The 24914-nt window shown below is 40.9% G+C and overlaps 1 protein-coding gene across 1 annotated transcript in view; it reads left to right on the top strand.

The window, feature by feature from the left end:
* raph1b (Ras association (RalGDS/AF-6) and pleckstrin homology domains 1b) overlaps positions 1–24914 on the top strand; it is a 58123-nt gene that overhangs the window by 28181 nt on the left and 5028 nt on the right. Inside the window, 16 exon segments of the mRNA XM_042513247.2 lie at positions 7519–7638; positions 8236–8341; positions 8498–8692; positions 9058–9485; positions 10674–10745; positions 11870–11944; positions 17326–17403; positions 20394–20553; positions 21404–21525; positions 21794–21859; positions 21939–22082; positions 22903–23013; positions 23577–23675; positions 23775–23895; positions 24024–24160; positions 24258–24913. Coding sequence (XP_042369181.2) covers positions 7519–7638; positions 8236–8341; positions 8498–8692; positions 9058–9485; positions 10674–10745; positions 11870–11944; positions 17326–17403; positions 20394–20553; positions 21404–21525; positions 21794–21859; positions 21939–22082; positions 22903–23013; positions 23577–23675; positions 23775–23895; positions 24024–24160; positions 24258–24913 — 2690 coding nt within the window.

Below are 24914 nucleotides of genomic sequence, written 5' to 3'. Positions count from 1 at the left end.
CGTGTTGAGAATATTTTTAGAAGAGAGGTGTCAGACGTTTGCTTAAAGTTATTTTTGTGAAAATAATTTGAGAGGAAATAGCTGCTGGCTTTGGAAGTTTGTGTTTAATTCACTGTTTTTTTCCGAGGTGGAGATGATGAGAGCCAAAGGGCTGATGCTCGGTTTCATTAACCTCCAACATTGCAACATTTAAACATCAACACACACTCACAAAGTTGAGTATTTAAACCAAAAATAGTCCATTTCGAAGTGCCTGATGGAAACATTCACTCAGTTGTCAGCGCAGCAGGAGTATCTGGCCACAATAGTGTTTACACAGCTAAGGTCAGGTCCCACATCCCAGCCCTCCTATTTCCTGTGTGATTGAAATATGAAAGGATTTTATTTGTAACTCAAATGTTAGCAGCAATTCATCATTTGAATGTCAACAGGGAACAGAGCAGGTGGTGCTCTGGCATTATATTATAGGAGGGACTTGTTTTTCCCCTCTCCTGTATTTTGAGATCGTATGGATTTAATCAGCGGTTTGTTTATTTTCACAAAAGGTAATTAAATTCAGTCCAATAAACAGGATTTGAAAATTGATATGAACAGTATGGTGAAGCACGGAATATGAATTAGGGCGTTTCCAAGCATGACCAATGTCTCATAGCCCTCGATTAGGCTAAATGCCGTCGCACACAAGAAGATTTTTATTCCAAAATAGGCTTGGGCAGTATGTGATATTTCCTAACTTCATACCTTGGTGGCATGGTTTATGACAGTCTAAGTGTGTGGCGCTTACAGCCCCTCCCCGATGAATAAATACACAACAGAAAATCACAAAATGTAAAGAAAAGTAATCTTCTCACACTTATTTTGCTTATTAACCAGAGAAATACAACAGCACACCCTTTGAATTCAGCTTTCTTTCTCTTAAAGAAGACTCTTAGTTCATCATAAAACACACTTCATTTAAACTTGACAGAAACAAAATAAAACTCACCCAAACTGTCTTGGTTACTCTTGCTTGTATTCTAGTTAATATGTTCGACAATCACCAGCCCCGGTTTGATTGACATAAATCCTTAATTCACCAAGTTAGATGTGAAAAACATGCCGTTATTCCCCGCGGTCTCTGTCTGTCATTGCAGTTCTGTAACTTATCCCTCCACCAGTAGGTGTTGCGGTGTCTTTTTGCTCAGGTGCCTGCTCCACCAGTAGAGACTAGAGACTGAGCTCTGGTGGTGCATGCTGTGCACGACATACAATGAGTTTACTAGAAAGAGGAGCACCTGTATTAATGAAAATATTAAAAATCATACCTTCAAGATTTCTAAATATCCTGGTATATTGTGATACTGTGATACCACCCAAGCCCATCTCGAAATGGCTCTGTTATGAACTATTACTGTTATAGTGATTATAAAGTAAAAGAGTTGCAGTACTTAACAATAAGCACTATAAGTATACAACCAATAATTGATACAACTACTCCAGCTACAATGGTGAATCCTAAATGTTGTGGTTGTTTGTCCGAGATTCAGTTTAATGTGAACCAAATGACTAAAGGTGCTCTGTTCCCATCATGCAAACTGGATTAAGAAGCAGCAAGCCATGGAAACCTAATCTGACCTGTGATGTCATGTTGAACTCTGCAGTCTGTTACACCCAAATACTTGTGTGTGTTTCTCTTTGGCTGTTTTCCTCATTCCCCCAACCTTTTCCCTGGATCTTTTTCCAGGACTGGGACGATATACCCATCTCCCAATTCAATACTATCATGAGTACTGGACTGTATTGCAATATGATATTATTATTTATTGCATTTTTTTGTTTACTTTCTTCACTCATGACCATTGGAAAAAAGTTTAATTGTACCCTTTTAGAGTCTGTATATCCTGAGAAAAATTTGCACACTCAATACTCATCTCATTTCAGACAGTCTTTCTGACTTTCTGACTATAACTTTCTGAGCACTTTGTGACCTTGCTCTGTGAAAGGAAGAAAGAATCCACAATTAATATTTTGGGGTAGTGGTTTGCACTCTCATTTCACAGCACAAGTCCAGGACCCCCAACTGGACGCTTGTTTTGTAAAATGATAGTTCTTATAATCTATGGATGCTCCAAACTTGCCGGTTTGAAACCTAAAATCTAATTTGTATCAATACTCAGCAGGGTACCAGTTGTCTCAGAGTTTGCTGTTAGGAGTTGGAACTATAGAAAACTATTCTAGACACTCTTTGTACAGCGACTCGACATCTAGTCTTCTCACCGCTCTCTTTTCCAATCCTCTTGACACTCTCTGATATGAACGACTTAGTCTAAAGATAGACGTATCCTCCTCCTCCTCCTCCAGCTCTTCATCCTCCTTCATCCTCCTCAACACCGGATGCTTTGCTACACTTTCTCCAAGGTTTAGAGAGATTTGTTTTCCCAGAACATTCTCTTCATCTTCCCTTCCAGTCACTCCTCGTATCCTTTTACTGGCACTACAGCATCAGCTAGAACGGCATGTGTTTACACGGGTCCGAAAAAAAGGCTGCAGAGAGAGACTCCACTGGGTAGACCTTTGACCTTTAAACTTTAACCCTGAAATGGTCACAGGAGACAGATGAGTGCTGGTCATGCTCAGACAAGAGAGAGGGACCGTGCAGGATCAGGAGGGAAAAGGCCAAGGCTGTCTGGATTGCGATGATGCCTATAGGAGTGCATTTGCACATGCACGCACGCGCGCACACACACACACACACACACACACACACACACACACACACACACACACACACACACACACACACACACACACACACACACACACACACACCCTCCCATCTGTGTGTGTCTCTCAGGTCATGCACCATAATCTTAAAAGTAGGGCCTCAGGTGGTAATTCACTTAAACCTGCAGCATCGTCTGCCATTGAGGTTGAGATTCCATTAAAATGACGGCTGCAGAGCTATTTTCAAAATGCTCTTTGTTTTTGTGTGTGTTTCCATCATTTTTTTATTCTTTGTGCTGTTTTTATTTTACATCTTCTTGCAGTCACATGTACCTACAGGATGTGTATATTTCTGTGTCCCGCAGGCCTATTGCTGTTTAAACACAGCTGTTAAAAGTGTCCTGCAGTTCAGCTCATTTCTAGCTTGTGTATTTACGTACATATGAGCACCTCAGAGAGAATAGGCAAATGCAAGTTCATTTGATTTGAGCCATTTCCTCTTCCTGTCTGCTTCCAGCCAGCCATGATCTCATGCCGTAACACAAGGATACCAGACTTGCTTCGTACTGGGGAATCCCCAAATAGATATGTCCGTGACCGGAGGGCCCCATATGCAGCCACATTTGAGGGTAGCCACATAGACAAATGATGCTTTAGTGGTGATATGGCACCATGTAATTTAACCCTTTAAAACCTGGAGCGACAACGCTTTAACTCCTTCAGATGCCTTTCACACATTTTTAAACCTTTGAGCCCTGAGCAGATTGTTGCAATTTCCTTCAAAAACAAGAGGGAAAAGGCAATAAGCAACTTGGAATAAATGAATAGATTTAAAAAATATATATCTTTAAAAAGCTAGGGAAAAATGTCTTGGAAAAAAGTAAAAAGGAGAGGTAAAGTTAAACATAATTACATATTTAAAATTATGTTTCAAAATTATTATATCTTTTAAGCACTTCTTCTAGGTCATTTTTCTTGTTTGTTTTTTTCCCCCTTTTTTTAAAAAGGTAATGAGCAGCTTGCTGAAAAATGTTCTACAAATTGCAAGAAATTACAAGTTTAAGACAATTATTTTTTAAGTATTTGTTCCAACTGATTTTATGTTTACAAATAAATAATTTTCAGGTAATTTTTTTTTTTTTTTTACAAATTTCTAGCTAATTGTCTTCTTCCCATGACTTTGAAAGAAATGAAGCCAATTTTCTGATGTTTCAAAGGGTTAAATGATGAAAAATTGTTGCATACTTTTGTAGTTTTCTGGTAAACTAACGGGTCATCCTCAACCCCCCGTCCCCAATAAGTGGCACGGATAAACCAAAGGACAGCTGGTGCTTCCTGCCAAGAGACAGGCCATGAGGGAAAATAGGAATTCTGCACATCCTGGCCATTTCCTGTTCTGACTCCCACTCACGTTCATGAGTGTGTGGATGTAATTTCACACATATACACACTTGGTGGACTTGTTTTTGTTTACATACTTAGGACTCCATCGTTCTTGACAAGATGACAAGTCCATGTTCCTCGCATGTTTGATATGAGTGCCAAAACAGGAAACTATCTATCATCAACATTGTAATGCACTCACTCACACACACACACACACACACACACACACACACACACACACACACACACACACATATACACACACTCACAGAGAGAGCTCAGACTTTGTAGCGACACAAAGGGTTGAGTATATTTTGTATGTGCACTGCATACAGTGACTTTAAGGAGCAGAACACGTGTGCGGCCTGGAATGTGACCGTTTCTGATCTGAAACAAGCGCCCCTCAACTCCTCTGTGTGTGTGTGTGTGTGTGTGTGTGTGTGTGTGTGCGTGTGTGTGTGTGTGTGTGCGCGCACGTTTGTGTTCAGCTGACTGATTTTCAATGGTGTTGCTATCATATTCCTGTGTGCTTTGCCAAACGCAGCGCGTTTTATTGCCTCTCACCTACTGACTTTTTTATAACCTGCTTTTAATACCATCACAACAAAGCATGACTTTCCGATTGCTTTCAAGTATTCGGGTTAGACACACAAAAACACGCACTTACTTTAAGCTACACATATACATTTTGATGGGTCAAAAGAGCAGGGGCCGTTAGAGGGGTTAATTCTTGTTCGGTACAGTCCACACTAGTGAGAGCATAGTTAACCAAAATCAAATGACACCCCTTGAAAACATCAATGGGATTACCCAGGACTATTCCATCTGACTGGACTGTATTGAGAGGCACTGGACTGTACCAAGACAGGGGCACTCTTAAAGCGATAGCTTTTTGAAGTGTCACTGTTTGACATTAAGGTAAAGCAGTGATAGTACTCTCAATATAACATATACTTAAACTGATATTATTATTTTTTTAGGTTGGACTTTTTTTAGGTGGTTTAAGTAAGTTTTGTTGCTCATCCCACCACACTATTTCATTCCTTACATTCATGTTGGACTCCAGCCTGCCTCTCCAAACTGTGCCAATTGACATCTCCTGTATGCAATATACCATCTATGAATAAGTACCTTATACGACCCCACTTAAAAATAATCTGAACTATCCTGTAAAGGGTAAGTGTACCTTGTCAGGTTGTACTGAGGTTGTGCTGTCTGATTGAGTTTATTGGCTATCAAAGCGTGACTCCATGCTTTCCTTCCACTTGACTATCACAAGATTAGACAACATTCTTGCCCAGTGTACACTGGCATCCATGAGTGTTTATTCACTCCCCAGGTTTGGTAATATCAACGGTTTGACTCCCCGGCTGACCTAGAAATGATATGAAGAGGAGAAAGGGACCTTAGCACACACTGACAATTTTTGCGCAGTTCTTCATTTCTTATCTGCAGTGTCTCCTTGATTATCTTGTTTTGATTTAGTGCTTTGTCTGCTGAAAAGTGCCCTTGTGTACGCTGAAAAGGTTGCTATTATAACTCAATACTTTAATGTTAGTGAATATGCTCTAGATTCTCTACCTCTGCAAAATATCAAAACCTCTTTGTAACCTGAGCAAATTGGTTTGATTTCTTTCAAAAACATGGAGAGAAGGCCATGAGCAAACTAACAACACATGGCCCCAAAGTAGCAAGAATTAGTAAAAAGTTACAAGAAAATTACCTGAAAATTAGTTCGAAGATAAGTTAGGAAAAAAATGAGAAAAGTGCAGAAAATTTAAAAAATACATCTTAATTTTATTCTGTTACATTATTTTAATGGTTATATATATGTTTCTGGATAGTCTACCCTAATTTTTGATCATTTTCTGATAATTGTCCTACTATTTTTAAAACTAATTTTTAGGTCATTTTCATTGTCACCTTTTACTTATTTATTGCAGTTAGTGAGACAATTCCTACCAAGTTGGTCATTGCCTTTTTCCCCGATGTTTTTGAAAGCAATCAAACCAGTTTGCTCAGGTTTAAAAGAGGCAAATAGCTTGTGAGAGGTGCTTGAACACAGCCCAAGAAAACTGATGTTGAACCAGGTTTTAAAAGGTTAAGATGCTTTTCGGAGACCATCACCTGTTCTGTTGCATTGCAAGGTATGAGCTGTTGGAGCTCAGGCAAGCAGCCACACAGCTGCATGTTGCAGTTAAACCACTTCCCTGTGTGTCCAGTAGAGGGAGTGCTGTCATTATCTTTGACAGCTGGGCTCTCACAACCAGCTTTGCCGTCCATCACTCACACTGGCCCATATTCATTAACCTTTTAAAATCTGGATGGACATCAGTTTTCTAGCACAGCGTTTCGACACCTTTCCAAATGTTTAAACCTTTGAAATGGGATTTCCTTAAAAAAACATGGAAAAAAGGTAATTGGCAACCTGGTATGAAATGTCTGCAAATTGCAAAGATAAAAAAGATTAAAAGGTGATAAGCAAATGAGCTAAAACTTACCTGAAAAAATGAAATGAATAAAATACAAATAGAAAATGATTAACTGACTGGGGAAAAATGTCAAGAAACTACATTTATAATTATTTATTTAAAATGAAATTACAGAAAAAAATATTTATATTAATCATTTTTATTTTAGCACTTTTTTAACGTCATTGTCTGTTTTGTTCTGTTGCTTTTCTCTCCTTTTTTTTGCTAATTTCTGTTTATTTTCTTGCACCTTTATACAAATTTCTTGCAATTTTTGGGTCATTTCTTGTTCAGTTGCTCATGCCTTCTTTCCATAATTTTGAAAGAAATCAAGCCAAGTTGCTCAGGTTTCTAAGGGTTAATACCACCTGCTAGTGTTGCTAAGTGTGTGTTTTTTTTTTGTTTTTTTTTTAATTTTCTTTTTATTGGATTTTTGCATTCAAGTACAACAAATAAACATACAAAACAGAAATACCCTCCCCAACAACAGGTGCTGCAACAGAACAGATACACATTAAAAAAAAAAAAAAAAAAAAAAAAGGGGGCTAAGTGTGTTTTGACTTATATGTTCTCCATGGGTGTAATGATTCACAGCAATTTTATAGATCCCAACATTGCTCCGTGTGCCAATAATAGCCAATAATAGATGTTGTTCTGCTCCTTCTGCATCCATCAACATCCTTTTTTTCCTGGATGCTTAGCTGTCAGTCGAGGCGTTGGGTGTGTCATCGGTGAACAGCACAAACGACACTACAGGGCATTCCAGTGATAAGACTGCACAGGGTGCCCGATAGGGGTCCACGAGTGGTTGTCATGGCAACAGGCAGTGAGGTTGGCATGAGCTGAAGTTTTTTTTTTTCCTCGTTTTAGATCCTTCCTGCAATGTGGGTGTGATCTGATAGTGTGTGGAATAATTTGACAATTTCTCCTTTGCTTTCCTCTTTTTCTGTGTGTGCAGATGGATCAGGTCTCAGATGACGAGTTGGACCATGGAGCTGAGGAGGACAGCGATAAGGAGGACCAGGACCTGGACAAGATGTTTGGAGCGTGGCTGGGAGAGCTGGACAAGCTTACACAGGTTAACACACACAGAAAAAGAGAGGGTGGCGGGTTATATAGATACAGACCGCCTCACACAGGTAGAGTAGAGGAGAGCGAAAGGAAAGAGCTGTATCCATAGCAACCTTAACACTGCTAATCCCTTCCCATACTGTATCCTAGCAACTCCCCTCCCACCACCACTTTGTATTTGTGCAGGTTTGTGTGTGAGTCGTCTAGCAGGAAGAGTGTTAGACTGTAATGTCAGAATGTGTGTGGTGTTTTTGCATATGTTTACCTCATGCTTTGGGTGTGTGTGCGTGTGTGAGAGAGTGTGTTTTAGCCAGGACAGAGCCCCTAATATCCTAAAATCCTAGAAATGCCCTAAGATCCTTGAAATGTACTAAAATCTGATAAATCTGATAAAAATGTCCTAAAACCCGAGAAATGCCTTAAAATTTGAGAATCTAAGCCTAAAAATGTGTGTTAGTCATCTAGCAGGAAGACATGTTTGCTAAGACTGTAATGTCAGAATGTGGGTGGTTTTTTGCATATGTTCACCTCATGCTTTTTGTGTGTGTGTGTGTGTGTGTGTGTGTGTGTGTGTGTGTGTGTGTGTGTGTGTGTGTGTGCATAGAGTCTGGATGATGGCAGGCCTCAGAAACCTCTGCAGAAGCCTCCTCTCAGGCAGGAGACCAACATGGCCAACTTTTCCTACCGCTTTTCCATGTATAACATAAATGGTGAGCGCTCACTCATCTCACACACACATCACATCAGCAGAATAATAACAGCACAGATCCTAAAACAGATCATACAAATTAAATCATGCAACCCCTTCACCCCCTCTCCTCTCTGCCCCCACCCCACCCCCCTTCCTCTGGCTTTTCTCCCTGCAGAGGCGTTGAACCAGGGTGACACGGTGGACCTGGATGCCCTGATGGCTGACCTGTGCTCCATTGAGCAGGAGCTCAACACCATTTCCAAACCAAATTCTGCATCCCGCGGTCAGAACAAAGGCCAGCAGCGGGCCCCTGGGGGCCGCAGTGCCAGCACAAAGCACACAGGCACAAGCGGTGGAGGGAGCAGCGGAGGTATTTCTGCTAAATAATGTGCATATGGGATGGTGCTTCATGTAGTATTTAAACAACAATATAATTATTCCTAAACCCTCTATCATAGGGATGCTCAGATTGTGAAATATGGGGCCAGTATCAATGTTTTTGGTAATGTTGTCTTTAGCATTAAGGAGCAACGACTCTGCGGGCTCATTTTGTTAGTGGGAATAATAAAAATGTTTCCTAACAACCTCACGTGATTTATGTGATTTCACATAAATCGTCTACATATATTGGTGTTTAAAAAGCTACACGTAGCACCTTAAATTCAGCTGGAATGTGGAATGTTAATTTCTTCGTCTATCTAAGCTGTGTTCAAACTTTGACCCCCCCCCCAACAGGAAGTACCAGTAGCAGTACCCGGGCTTCGCCTGCCAACACAGTCCGAGGCGGCAGCGTCAACGCCCGTCCCACGGCCTCCAACATCTCCTTGGATGACATCACCTCTCAGCTGGAGAAGGCCTCTCTCAGCATGGACGAAGCAGCACGTCAGACCTCTTCTTCCTCCTCCTCCTCCTCCTCTTCCTTCTCCTCCACTACGCTGCGGCGGCCCTCGTCAGGGTCGTCAGGTGGCGGCCAGCACAGGAGGACGGGCTCGGTGGGCGCGGTCAGCGAGCAGGAAGCTGCGTCCCAGCGGTCCAGTGTAAATTCAGCATGTGCCTCAGCGTCCAGCATGGACTCCCTGGATATTGATAAAGTGATGACAGGCGGAGAGACGGAGGGACAGAGCAGCCCCAGTACACAAGGACAGAACCAGACCAGCACAGAGGTATGACACTGAAATACACACAGAAAAACACTCAACAAGGGTTGTATCATCAGCTAATGAGAAAGTGTGTGTGAGCAACAGCGTGAAAGACTTGTGTGTACATTTCTACATGTAATGGCAGGGTAAGCTCTGATCCTGCATGTCTAACCACACAGCATGACGGAAGGAAGCGCATGTTGAGAGTCAATCCACAATACGGCCCGTGTATTGTGCATTGGAAGGCGTGTTAATGAATACATTGTAATCTCCTATAAGGCTTCCTAAAGGATTACAATGTTAACATCGACAACAGTGATACTCAATTTACTCATCAAATCTGGCCCCTGACAGGGTGCCTGGTGGCCCCCAACCATTTTCTCATTCACAGTAAAAATAAAGTGATTCTCACGGGGCATTGTTTTTTTACTTTTAGCTTTCAGGTGCCATGCCAAAGAGTATAAAACAGCAAAGTACCAGTGGAGGATCCCCCGTACCCCCCTACAAAAGTCCTAGCAAAACTCCTAATTTCCTCAAATCCTAGGATTGTCCTAAAACCCTAGATGCATCCTAAAACTTTAGAAACGTTAAAAAACCCAAGAAATGTCTTAAAATCCTAGAAATGTGCTCAATATTCTGAGAAATGTCTGAAATGTGCTCAACTTCATGAAATGTTTTAAAATCCTAGAAACGAGAAATGTCCCAAAACACTACACCTGTCAGAAAAATCTGAGAAATGTCCCAAAATCTGAGAAATGTCCCAAAATCTGAGAAACATCTTAAAATCCGAGAAGTAAACTTAAATTCTCGAAATGTCTTAAAATCCTAGAAACAGTTTTGGGGCCCCTAGCCTCCTGTCATTTTGCAAAAGTGGCCCACAAGCAAAGCAAGTTGAGTATCACTGATCTACCATTTCTCAATTCCTTTGTTCACTTACCAAGCATCGTGGCTCTAAAACAAAAGCAAAACATCCTCTAAAGTCTTAGAGGATTTTAACCTGTTTCAGAAACAAACACCTGAGCTAATATACTAAAACTGACGGTGAAGAGGAGAGTAAAACATGAGAAAGTATTTCAGTTCAGAAGACTGTTAACACGATGTCATGCATGTCCCCTGTCCCCCTGCATGTGATCATATCTGTGTTTGCACCCTTTCCTACGTCTGTGGTCACTATCCACACACCTCGTCTTCCGCACCTCCTGATACTCCCAGCATGTCACACTGCGACGGGCCAGACGGCAACTTGACTTCACCTCACAAGAGGGTGAAGTGGACCGGGCCACTGTAAGTGTGCGTGTGTGTGTGTGTGTGTGTGTGTGTGTGTGTGTGTGTGTGTGTGTGTGTGTGTGTGTGTGTGTGTGTGTGTGTGTGTGTGCGTGTGTGTGCGTGCATGCATTTTGGCAATTTGCCTATAGAAAGGCTGCAGGTTAGATTGTAATTACCACAGACTGTAGAAAGAATGGACAAAGCCAAAGTGACGTCACCCTTTGGTTTGTAAACTCCTTGTGAACACATGATCATGGATGCATAGAAAGAAATGGATACAGTGGTGGAGGTGACCCCTGTTTTTACCTTTTCAAAGTTGCTCAGTGGCAAATGAAGCCATTTACCTAGATCTTCTGCAAGCGCACAAGAAACATTCACCAGCTGAACCGCTAACATCCACTTTATATAAACACAATATGTAGAATTTTTGGTACTTATACTCAAATGTGAAGAGTCAACAACACTGTTAAATACCCATATGTATTGCTTTTCAATGGAGAAAAGAGGTTTAGGCGTTTTGGGATTAAGTTCTCTTTAACAACATTTAAACAGGTGAGATATATATAAAAAATCACCCACCATATTTTTTCCTGTGAGGGAATTGACTGGCTCTTGAAGTCAGCCTCAGATGGACATAGAGAAACTGCAGTTTTTGGCACAATGCGTTCACTTGTAGTTTGCACCAACAGTTACAGTTTTAGTTACAATTAAATTAGCTTAATTTAGTCATTTTCACTGTAGCATGCAGCCATTGGTTTATGTGTAGTGCATGCATATGTAACCATAAGTGTAAAAGTGGTGTGAAAGAGGGAGTGTGTATGTTTGTGAGAGTAGCTGTAGACTGTAGGTTTCTAGCTCACTACAGTATGTATTCACACACTTGAATCTATTGCAGTCATGTTTGCTCTGTACATATGCTCTGTACTTCTGACAATCATTGCCTCTTTACCCACAGCTGCAGCTAATGACAACCACACCTGCTGAGCGCTCCATTTATGGAACTTCCTGTCGCTTCCACGCTTCTTTGTACAAAAAGATCAAAAACACCTGCGATTAATAAGCCTCCGAGAATCATCTGGCACTGACTTTTCTATATTTTGTCTGTTCCCCTGCTCTCTTTTGTTATCCTCTCTTCACCCAAGCACTCCTATCTGGACCGAGAAACCTCGCTCATTCTGAAAAGCATAGCAGGAAAGCCTTCTCACCTCCTGACCAAGGTGACTTCCTCATACACTCGCTTCTGTGGTTTGTGTGTTTGTGTGTGTGTGTGTGTGTGTGTGTGTGTGTGTGTGTGTGTGTGTGTGTGTGTGTGTGTGTGTGTGTGCGTGCGTGTGTGTGTGTGTATGTGTCTTTGTGTGCGCTGCTCCTCTCCTCTGCTTTGCATGTGTTGGAAAAATCCATGCTTCGAAAAACAGCTGCTGTAATTCAGACCAACTTTTATATTTTACTTAATTAAAAAAAGCCAGAGATAACAATTCCTCAGCCGACAACAGGATGTCAGCTTTTCTCCAACAGGATCAGGCCTGTTCTGTAATAGGAATACAGAAATACCAGAAAAACTAAATTACTAGACCATATCCCAAGTAATGAAAATCAAATATTTAATCATCTGACAGGATCTGTATTTCTGTGTAGAATGGATTTTTCCTTACATCATTTCCAGCATTTACCCTGCACATACTTTACCATGCTTATAGACTGACTACACTTGAATGTTTTGTTCCACTTGCTCCCAGCATTTATATTTCAATGGCATGTGATCTTTTGTCTCTATTTTCCTTCATTTTTCTTTTCTTTCTCCACGGGAAAAACATGATTTGATTCGCCGGATTGATTTGCGCTGTTCATGAAATGATTTTGTTAAATTTATGAGTATCAATTAGATAGTAAGCAGAAAATTTGCCTTCAACCTTTTTGATAATGGGTTTAGATATTTATCGATATTGTGATTTAAGAATAGATATAATTTTAAATTTCAGACATCATATTATGGTAAGTGTTGTCTTTTTAAAGGCTTCTTTTCATTTTCTGATCTCAGCACACTCTTTTAGCTGTGCTATTATTAAACTTTACCCATGAAGTCATTATATCCACATTACTGATGATTATTTCTCAAAAATCTCGTTTTGTAAATATCTTGTGAAAACACAAGGAAAACTTTGTTTTTCTTGCATCCACGGTGAACAGATAATCCAAAAAAGGAAACAATCTTCATGAATTGAAGTGAATGAGGTCCTCGTTTAACAACAGAGGTACCAGTGAGGTATAATCCAAGTTGAATATATTCAGTCATATGCTCAGTTCTTGTTTTGCAAAAATCTCAGGTATTGTTTGAGCAAAAATGCTTGTGTTTGTGAAGTACTGAGCATTCGACTGGATGAATCAGACTTGGATTATACTGCATTATGTGTTATGAATTTAGAATAACATGGGGGGAGTTACTAATACACTTGTGATAATTTGGTGGGTGACGTTCCTTTAAAAAGCTTTTTCTGTAAATATCAAACTCGTCTTCCTTTACAGATGGAGTTTGCTCAGATTGATAATCCTGAGTTAGATCCTTTTTAAACAACTTTTTGATTTTATAGAGACCAAACAACCAATAACTAGAGTAGTCATCATTAGTTGCAGCCCTATATGTTTGTAATGCATGTAATGTGCATCATGCTTGGATTTGTGTTGACTTGGGAACTCTTTTTACTTCTCTGTTTAATATACAGTGTCTTTCTCATGTGTTCATCCATTTCGTGTCGGTGCTCCATAGTTCGTAACTCTTTCAGCACACTGTTTTACTGTAAACCTCTTGGCAGCAGTCCGTTATCTCAGTGCATGTATTGGTTGCAGCCTTGGGCTCCCGTGCAAAGCTTATGCCGATCAGATGTGTGCAGATTTACGGTTCAAAGTTGGCCACTGCTGATTGTGATTTATCCTGCCATCGCTTCACAACACGAAGCCAAGTGCAAAGCAGGGCTTTCCAAGGGAGGTAGACGACATGGGCCAGAGTTTCATAAATCCTATTGAGATTTAATATACCAAGAACATTTGCTGAATATGAGATAAACCACAAATTTTGCTAATCTTCCACAGAATAAGGATCTGGAAAACTCTGGAGAATCATTTTGATTATTTCCAGGACTTTAAAAGTCCCCCTCCTTTTAAAGAGTTTAAAACAAAAGACAGCCTTATGTTCATGTAAGAGTAAACTGAGAGATCTCCATTAGCGGTCATTGGCATCGGATTGTAGATTTCTTTCCAAACCCCTACAGTTATCTGTGTTTATTGAGAAGAATTGATGCCAAGAGTGAAGCTGGCTGACTCACAGTCATATCCACACTATTCATCTGCCTTCTAGGAGGGGACGCATCTTTTTCTTTTTCTATTAACCCTTTCAAACACCACTTTTTTGTGCACTGTGTTCTGACACCCTTCACAAGTATTCAGATCTTTGTCCCCTGAGCACAATGGTTTGATTTCTTCAAAAAACGTTTGAAAAAAGGAAAAGAACAACATGGCAAGAAGTTTCTTACAAGAAATTAGAAGACTAGAAAAACATTTCTTAAAGCCAGGGAAAATTTTCCAGAAAACTATATTTATAATTATCAGAATGATGTATTTAAAGTCTATTTGTATTATCCACCCAGCATCTCAAACTGCTGCTGAGTAAAAGAAGTACTCATGGAAAGCTTCACATGTGCCATGTAAGGGACCCACAAAAAAGAAAAAAAAAGCAATTATTTATATATATATATATTGCTAATTATCATAATTACATATTTTAAATTATGATGCAAAATAATTAGAATTTTTAAGTACTTTGTTATTTGCGTTTTCTTTTTTTCCCTTTTTAAAACAATTTTCAGGTAATTTTTCTTGTACCATTTAGCAATTTTTTGGCTGATTTTCGGGTCATTTTTTTCTTTTGTTGCTCATTGCCTTCTTCAAATGTTTTTAAAAAGAAATCTGGCCAATTTGCTCAGGTTTCAAAGAGTTAGAAAAACAAAAGAATGAAATTAATATGTCAAGTAGTTTTGCAGTCTGTCTCAGTCTGCCCATGTACTCAGAGAGCATTTGAATGGTTTTAAAAAGAAGGGAAAGGATCGGCTGTCGGCAGCGTACAGGCTGTGAGCAAGTTTATGTTAGTGTTTGCGTTACACTTTCCATCAGAGAATTGCAGAGAGGGACTCACAGATTCTCTCCTGGCTCGCAAATCAGAATACTGAATGAGTGCGGGATGTTTGGGAACAAGCAGAGAGAGAAAGAGAGGAGAGACATCAAAGGGAGAGGGTGCCAAGATTTTCTTTTTTCCAGGCTGGGAAGAAGAGCCTTTTAAAATTGGCTCTGGTGTGGCTCAGTGTGAATAGAAAACGCCTGTGGAATAGGAATCGGACTAATGTCTAATAAAAAGCAGGGCGGGGGTGTCATGCGGAGAGGAAATAATGGAGGGGAAAGAGAGTGACGCTGACAATTATGGGGCTAAACCTACAGTGTGACTCAGATTGACTCTGGACTGTAATCTGCACAGCCCCCGTGACCTCTCTCTCGCTGTTTTTCTTCCTCACACGTTCATACTAAAAGCCTGCCACTATGTGTTGGCCAAACAGAGAGTTGGCTTTACTGTATTAACGATTCAACACCTGGATTCTTATGCTGCATTCAGATGCTTTTTATAATCATTTTAACATCTCAAACCTGAGAAAATTGGTTTGATTTCATTCAAAAACACAGGAAAATCATAATGAGCAACTTTGCTAGAAATGTCCCGCAAACTGCAAAACATTTGTAAAAGTCACAAGGAAATGATCTGAAAATTGGCTGCAATGGATTATTAGATATTATCCAATAAAAAGAGAAAAAATGTCCAGAAAGCTATATTTATAATTTTCTTAATTATATTTTTGAAGTGAGGTTTAAAAAATATTTGATTTTTTTTCAGCACTGTCTTGTTAAGTTTTATTGTTCATTTTTCTTTTTTTTCTTTTTTTTTCTTAATCCCTGCTAATTTTGGGCCATTACTTGTTCAATTGCTCATGGCCTCCCCATGTTTATATATTTATATATATATATATATATATATATATATATACACACACACAAAGAAAAGAGGAATAGTCATAAGAAACAATTAAACTGGACACAACAGAAATTAGAGAAAGTGAGAATAAAGGAAAAGAACAAAACAACAAATCAAAAGAAACTTCAAAAAAATTAGCTAAAAAAAAAAAAAAATCAGGAATCCGAAACATCCACCGACCCCACCCTGGCACATTAAGCCATTTTGCTTAGGTTTCAAAGGGTTAATGTGTACGTGCCCTGCAGTCGGTCATGTGGAAAAGGTAGTCTGGGTCAAGGAGCGAGGGGGGTTCTTGAGATAAGAGGCTTGGGGTGGCGGTTGTTAAAACCTCTGTACACACACAAGACTTGAAATATTCAGCACCTCGGCTTCTCATTCACCCAAATTCCACTCTGTCCTTGTCACTGTGCTGCGGGGGCCAGCGTCGGTCACGGTCTCCCTGCTTACCCTGATTGGCTAAAGGGGTAGAGGGTCTTGCAGCAGGGGGCTCGCTGGTTGGCTGACCCCCTCATTCTACTATTTTTGCGGGGGATTATGCTCCATTGATTGGGCACACTCCCAAACCCCCGCATCTGTTATAAAGAGAGAGTGATGAAGAGGGGGAGAGCGAGTGAGAGAGGGGAGGAAGCAGGAAGACAGGGTAGAAGGGGGAGGGGCATCGTCTTCCCTACTGTCTCATTTGGGGTTTTAGTCAAGTTGTGCACACATGTCTGCGTGTCAGTGTCACAAAGTCTCTGCCCATCACTGTCTCTGCTAGCTTGGCCATGATTGAAGATGCTCGACTGAATTTTACCCTCTGAGGATCATTGTGGAATAACTTTTTATAACACAAGTCACCATTTTTTTTTGTCTTGCAATGTAAAGAGAGAAAGTATTTTTTTTTTAATTCATAAATTATGGACGAATCTGGATATTTTTTTCCTTTTTGCCCTTGAGATCTGAACATGATCTCTGCAGCATCTCTTCAGGCGGAGGGCACAGAGGCTTTCTGAACTGATCCTACACTTATCCGCAGCCTTTCGCCCTTTGGGGATCTTCTACTATTGTTTCTGCTGTATAGCAAGATCAAAGAAAACCGCCGCAGCTCCATATGAATCCAGTATGGAACCATAGAGAGCAATCGATGCGCCATATTTGAGGGGACGCAATGTCACAATAGCTAGGATTTTATTTTAGTGTTTTTATTTAGATCAAATATTCACACGCAACTGATAAAACACACAAGCAACCTGCGGAATGGAGGTGATGGCATCTTGTTGGAGGGGGCAGGTAAGCGACCAAAAGCGTGGAAAAATTTAATTTTTGCACGTGATGCTACCATGCGCCATCACGCCCGAGGCTCGTGCATTTAAATGCTTTAGAAGGCTGCTTACTATTTAATGAAGTTGTGTGTGCATGATGTCTTATTCCTACAAGAGGAATCAAGAAAAGACATGAAGAGGATGAGGCAAGGCTCTGAAATCAGAACATTTTTTTGTGTGTGTGGTTTTGTTATCATGTTATTGATAAATGCTTGTGTCCATCCAGGAGGAGCAAGCTGCCAAATTGAAGGCGGAGAAGATCCGAGTCGCCCTGGAAAAAATCAAGGAGGCACAGGTCAAAAAGGTACTCATCATTTTAAAAAGAGCCATCCTGACTGGTGTCATAATCGCCGTCTGGTCGTATTTGCCGCACGCTGCATTTTCTTTGTGAACTTCATTCACAGCGAGGCGGTGAAGCGCAGCGAAAATAGGTCATTGCAGTGTTTGATTATGTGTGTATCTGCTGGGGAGGGAGCAAGACATCAGAAAGAGGCTTCAGAAAGAAGAGCACTGCAAGACAATGCAGACAAAACATCTTATTTACGTCCAACCAAACAGGGGCTGGTTTTTTGGGCGCCTTGAAAGCCACGACATGTGCTCATCTCCATTGGGAAGTCTATATTGGACTCCACAGTTTGTCCACCAGTGAATGAAGTGTCTCTGTGAATGGTGTCCTTTTACATGCGATGAATAGTTGAGACTAAGCAGTGTTTCAGTGAACAAGGCTTCACTCTGTCAAGTGAATAGAATATGACAAGATAAAGGGTGCTGGTACAGCCGGCACATAAAAAAACCTCAGCCATCGTTGGAGAGGGCTGTGATATGCTAAATTATTACTTATATGGTTTGATTCAGGACATTGAAACAGTTTGAGTCGGACACAAAATGTTTATCTTTAAGCATTTGCAGGGAAAAAAACCCATCAGAAATCCCATACTAGGGGGTTTTAGGGGTCCCTCCCGTGAGAAATGTAGGTCAGACTCCCCATGCCTTAGTCTCACGGCTCTCCCAACATTCTCATTGGTCAAAGCCGCTCTTCAATCAACTGTGCCCACTTACTGGTGGATGTCAGGGGTCCCAGAGGGAGGGGACAAACAGGAGGTCAAGGAATTGAGGGCGTCACACCAGGACAAGTCTTGTGCCAGCCAGATTTGGCACGTGTTTGCCTCGTTCAGATTAGTTTAAGCTTGCTTGTTATGGAGGACTTTTGGTCTCCTGTGGAAGCAAAAGTATGGCCAGATTATTGGATTTTAGTGGTTGTATATGCAACATTGAGACTGTAGTGACCCCAACAGTTTAAAATATTTGAAGCAAGCTTTACAGGCACATGATCACAATTAATTGTTTTGAAGCAGTCAGTCACCAATAAGATTCAGTGGCTTAATATGAGTTGCAGTGATGCTGCAAAAAAACATTGCCACTCAAATTAACAAGTACTGGCTAGAAAAAGACTCAGTGACCACAACAGGACGCAAAACGACCACAAAAAGTTGCAAAGGAACTGCAAAGAGACACAAAACAATCACAAGGAGACACAAAATAGGACTACAAAGCAATGCAAAAAAGGCACAAAATTACCAGGAAAAGACAAATAACTCCCTCACTAAGACACAAACATTCTCAGAGAGATATACTCAACTAGAAAAAGACACTAAACAACTACAAGGAGACATAAAATGACCTCAAACAGACACATATCAACAAAAAAGACAGAATATTATTTCAAAGAGACACAAATGATTTAAAAGTCCCTCAAACAACTATAAAAAGATACAAAACAACCACAAGGAGACACAAAAAATGCCTGCAAAGCAACACAAAACAACCAAATAAGACACATAATTACCTCAGTAGGACACAGCATTACCTCAAAGAGACCTACCTGACTAGAAAAAGACATTTAACTACTGCAAGGAGACAAACTGATCTCAAAGGGACCCAACATGACAAAAGATTCATTAAATTGTCTAAAAGAGACACAAAATAATCTAAAAAAGACTCAAACGACTACAAATCAACACAAAACAATTTTTTAAAAAAAGACACCTTACAAGATACATAATTCTCTTCAATCAACTGTACCCACCTACTGGTGGATGTCAGGGGTCCCAGAGGGAGGGGACAAACAGGAGGTCAAGGAATTGAGGGCGTCATACCACGACAGGTCTTGTGGCGGCCGGGTTTGGCACGTGTTTGTCTCATTCAGATTAGCTTAATCCTGCTTGTTATGGAGGACTTTTGATCTCCTATGGAAACAAAACTTTGCCCAGATTATTGGATTTTAGTGTTTAATGGTTGTATATGTGGCAGTGTGACCCCAACAGTTTGAAGAACCACATTTTACTCTTTGAAGCTGTCACTACTTAAATCAGATTCCGTGGCTTAATTTAAGATGCTGCCAAAAACATTTTTCCTCAAAATAATAAAAGAAAAAGAAAGTAAGCCATCAAAGAATTATATTAACTTTGGGGGGAGGGTATTGTTGCTTTGGTCATGGATGGATCACTTAATGGGCCTACCAGGCACATGTACTGACCAGGAGGTGACTCAAACTGACTACAAAGAGATGCAGAGGAACTTTAAAGAGACACAAAGTGACTACAAAAACAACCACTAAGAGACTAAAAAACATTACAAAGGGACACAAATGCGCAACTAGGATGTAAAATTACCCCAAAGAGACAACTGCAAAGGATCCAAAACAGAAGACACAAATTACTACAAAGAGATGCAAAGGAATTGCAAAGAGACACAAAGTAACTACAAATATGGGCAAAACAACATCAGATGGACAAAACACTACAAAGAGACACAAAAGGACACAAAATTATCTCAAGGAGACCCAAATGACTACAAAGAGACAAAACACTACCAAAAAGACCCCAAAGATTTCTGTGTGTGTTGCTCCTGTGTGGGATATTTGGTGGAGCCTTCTGTATATCTGTGTCCAGGGGCCCGTTGTGATAAAATCTGCCCCTCTCTTTGGGCAAGCTTTCTGCTTAGTTGTAAGAGATGATAATTTGTCCCTAGAGATCCCTGTAGGTCAGTCTTTGAACTCTCAATGACATCTTTGATGTCCACATGGACTGAGGATGGTGGCTAATAGAAGATAAAAGATTACAGTACAGTGTATGAATACATGGTTGGTGTTTTGAAATAGTTAGCAAATAGACCTGAATTACTGACATAATATAATTTATGCTGAAGTGCATGCATAGGGATTATATTGGTCTTTTTGTCTGGTCTTGAATTGCACAAGTCGATCTTTACAAACCACTCTTCCTCTCTCCTCAGCTGGTAATCAGGGTCCACATGTCGGACGAGAGCTCCAAGACCATGATGGTGGACGAGCGGCAGACGGTCAGGCAGGTGCTGGACAGCCTGCTGGATAAGTCCCACTGTGGTTACAGCCCTGACTGGTCTCTGGTGGAAACCATCACTGAGCTCCAGATGGGTAAGAGGATCTCATCCTCACACCTGAGTCACATAAACACTGTTTATAGTTTGCTTTAGTCTGCACTGTTTGAATATGGATTGGGGCATTGGTACATGTGCTGTAAAACAGTCAGGGTTCCCACAGTCATGGAAAACCTGGAAAAGTCATGGAATTTTACAGTTAGATTTTCCAGGCCTGGAAAAGTAATGGCACAAGAAAAATCATTGAAAGTTTTGGAAAAATCATGGAAATGTGTTTGTGATAAATTAAATAACATTTATGTAACATATCAGTGATTTTTGATTTTTTTTTTTTTTGACATAACGTAGCTTTAATATGTGTCAACATGTGACAACTTAGTGATTACATTTTTCTTTATTTGTTCATCACTAAAGTTTCTTCATTTTCTCCCTGTGTTTCATCTCTACCTTCATGTCTGCCCATCAGGCATGTCAAAGAATTTTTAAGCAGTTTTGTCTTTAGAGAACAGACATGCAACTTGAAATGGCTGTATTTTGTATCTGTTTTTCTGCCAATTGTTAATTCTTTTTGTTTATTTAATTTTAAAATTTTTTTGGCAATTTTCTTTTTTTTATTAAAATGTATTTTAATGAAAACCATGGGTTTGGAAGGCAAGTTTTCTGCTTTTTTTGTCCATGAAAATGTGTGGGAACCCAGTATAATTATCTAAAAATAGTCACTGTTTGTGACCTATGGCTGATCGTCAGGCTTACGGTGAAAGGTTCTGCCCCACCCAGAAAACATAATTCCCCAGAGGCAAGGAAATTATGTGCACATTTGCAGGTCAGCAAAAAAACTGCATATCTTGCATCTCATCTTCATTATCCCCCCTCTCTCTCCCTCTCAGAACGCATTTTTGAGGATCATGAGAACTTGGTGGAGAATCTCTTAAACTGGACCCGGGACAGCCACAACAAGCTCATGTTCATCGAACGCATCGAGAAATACGCTCTGTTCAAGAACCCTCAGGTGACTGCCTGTTACACAAACAGCAGAGAGAGGACAGGTCATATTCTTAGTACACTCATAGTGCGTAAATACAGACAGCATATGCTATATACACAAACACATTGTTTATGCATGCTCAGTGCTGCACAGTCAACAAGGGAGTGTGTCTGTGAAGGAGAGCTGGAAGTAGGTCAAAGTACTAAAGCGAGTAAAGGTGAATAATTTATATAACGTAAGACGAGTTGACTCCCCCTTCCTGTGTCTCACTGTTCCTCTCAATCATCTGCAGAACTATTTGCTGGGGCGGAAGGAGACATCAGAAATGGCTGATAGGAATAAAGAGGCTTTATTAGAGGTAAGATCACAAACAAGCACAAAGTCATTCTTACACATCTTAAGATCAGCTCTGATATAATTTCCTGTGCGTCCATCAGGAGTGTTTCTGTGGCGGCTCAGTGTCCGTGCCGGAGATCGAGGGCATCCTGTGGCTGAAGGAGGATGGGAAGAAGTCGTGGAAGAAGCGTTACTTCCTCCTCAGAGCTTCGGGGATATACTACGTCCCCAAAGGCAAAGCCAAGGTCAGTGAGACTTACCCTTAGTGTACTTTAGGCACAGACAAAATGAAGATGGAGAAGAGAAATGTGGGTTGGGGTTATGCGAAGCAGATTGACTCAGTCTGTTCTGTGGTATTTCCTGTCGCCGATCACTTTGAACACTACAGAAACAACACATGGGCTCTATTTTTAGCTCTATCATCCTCCAAAGTTGTTTTCAGACTGTCACACTTTTTGCCAGCAATCAGTAGGTGCACTGCCAGAGACTTAAAGCTGTGTATCATTTTTTTGCCTTATTTAAATTCTGCAACCTTGTGTGAGTCGCACAATATGTTCTAGTGCCATCTCAAGCATTGAATTATATGTTAAATTTAGATCTGTGTAACTACCCTCAAAACCATGTGCACTTTGACTACAGAGGGACTAAGATTTTCTAAGCGTAATTATTTAAAGGCAGTTTAAAGCAGCTTCACTCAAGCATAGAAATGGCATGAGCTCCAGAAATACTTCTGGACTATAAATATGTAATTAAGAGTTTATCATTGCATGTTTCAATACATTTAGTCTGTCTGAACTGTCTCCAAAAATGTGGATATTCCTGTAGGGAAAAGTCTGTCCCTTACGTTATTCTGGTACAAGGTTAGGAGACTAAGACAAAACTGAAATTAAAAAAGAAAAGATAAGAAAAATTTATTTTAAAAAATAACTGTTCTTGGTGTTAAAAACAGAAAAAGAAAATGATGAAGGTATGCTGTGCTGTATGATTTTGCGACTTCTCCACCCTGAACCCCTTTTTAAAGTCAACCATGCATCAGTCCATCCTCTTGTGTATCCCTGCCTGCAGGCGTCCAGAGATCTCGTGTGCTTCCTGCAGTTGGACCATGTCAACGTGTATTACGGCCAGGACTACCGCAGCAAATACAAGGCCCCTACTGACTACTGCCTGGCCCTAAAGGTGAAGCCCTAGTCCTCTATCTTCCTTCTGAGTGGAGAAATATTGTGTTGCGTGATGTAAAATCTGCAAATGTCATGGAAATGTATTCCCTGTGGCAGATATGTAACATGTTAACTGAGACACTGACAGTGTGTGAATTTCTCACGCTATGTATTGATTTAAATTTAGCAGTGTGAACATGTTAAATTATTCTTATGTTCCCCAGAGACTTATTCAAGCTTCTCTCTTACAGTCAGACATGTATCAGCATTAGATTTACTGCCATAAGCCAGCCTTTACAAAATACTGTTCTATTGAAAGCACTCCACATATCACTTCCAAATAAGTCAAATAGATTATTTGATTTGATTTGATCATGATTAATATGTAGATTGTGTGATTTCTCACTGTATTTAAAAAAAAAAAAATCTCATAAATGGCCAGAAGATGCTTTAACACCACAAACTTGCAGTCTATTTTATATCATATATAATTATTGCATAATAAAGGTTAGTTGCATAATTTTTCAGTGGACCTGTGAGGCATTGGTGGAGAGTGAAATATATATTAACTTCTTTTTGCAGCATCCACAAATCCAGAAGAAGTCCCAGTACATCAAGTATCTGTGCTGTGATGATGTCAGGACTCTGCACCAATGGGTGAATGGAATTCGCATCGCCAAGGTGAGTTTCTGCTCTGGTTTGTTTAGTCTGAGAAAATGCCAGAAAATAGTTCTCTAAGAGAAATTGTGTTCATTGTTCATATCTTGTGTTTGTTTGTAGTACGGCAAGCAGCTGTATGTGAACTACCAGGAGGCCATGAAAAGGACAGAGGCGGCCTACGATTGGTCCTCTATCTCTACCTCCAGCATCCGATCAGGCTCCAGCTCTGCCAGCATACCTGGTTAGTTTGTTAGTTTCTAGTGCATGATCACTGACATTTAAACATTTTAAACGGATAACAATATACACACTAATTTTGGTGGGAAAATGGTATATTTAAGTCTCACTCTCATTTGTTTGTACTTCCAGAGTCCCAGTCTAATCACTCAGGCCACTCAGACAGTGGAGTGGACACGGGCTCCTCTCATGGCCGGTCCCAGAGTGTGGTGAGCTCAATTTTTTCCGAGGCCTGGAAGAGAGGCACCCAGATTGAAGAAAGCTCCAAGGTATGTCTTTTCTTTCAAAAAGCTTTTATAATTGCTTATCTGCTGCGGAATATGACATTCATGTCATTGAGCTAACTTTAACACGTTCTCTTTTTAGCATATGAGAATGGAGGCATCCAGAGGGGCTACGCTGCCGCACAGCTCCCACAGTCACCGCCACCACAGCCAGCATTCAGTGGATCACCCCCCCGCCGTAACGCCCCCTCCCCAACCTCAGCCCCACCAACAGCCCCACCACAGCCTCAGCACCAACCAGTGCCCCCCAGACACCCTCCCAGCCACAACACCAGCAGCCACTTCCCCAGCCTCAGTCTCCTCAGCAGACCCCGCAGCCTCCACCCCAGTACTCCCAGCGCCCTCAGCAGTCGCCTCAGTCTCCGCAGCAACAGCAGCCTCTGCAGCCGCCACAGCCGCCCCAGACCATCACCAACTACAACCACGTGCCCCGAGCCGCAACAACTGGCTCCTCCACCACCGCCACCCCTCCGCCACCTCCCCTCCTCCACCACCACCACCGGTTCAAATGGTGTCACACCACTCCCCGGCTCCCACCATGTATAAATACAGCACCATCACCCGGCTGCAGAACCAGAAGGCGTCCCAGTCCGCCAACCACCACCGGCTGCCCAGTCACATCCATGCAATCGGTCAGCAAGTCCTGCCATCAGCTCCGGCTCCGCCTGCAGTCAAACCCAATGTGAATCACATTGCTGCAAGGACTAATGTCCCGCCTCCCCGCCACCTCCTCCCCTCC

The sequence above is a fragment of the Plectropomus leopardus genome, chromosome 24 (genome assembly GCF_026936395.1).
Source record: "Plectropomus leopardus strain MGB_pleo_1.0 chromosome 24, ASM2693639v1, whole genome shotgun sequence".
Taxonomy (NCBI): Eukaryota; Metazoa; Chordata; class Actinopteri; order Perciformes; family Serranidae; genus Plectropomus; species Plectropomus leopardus.
The sequence above is the reverse complement of the archived record's forward strand: the minus strand, read 5'-3'. Positions and strand labels throughout refer to the sequence as shown.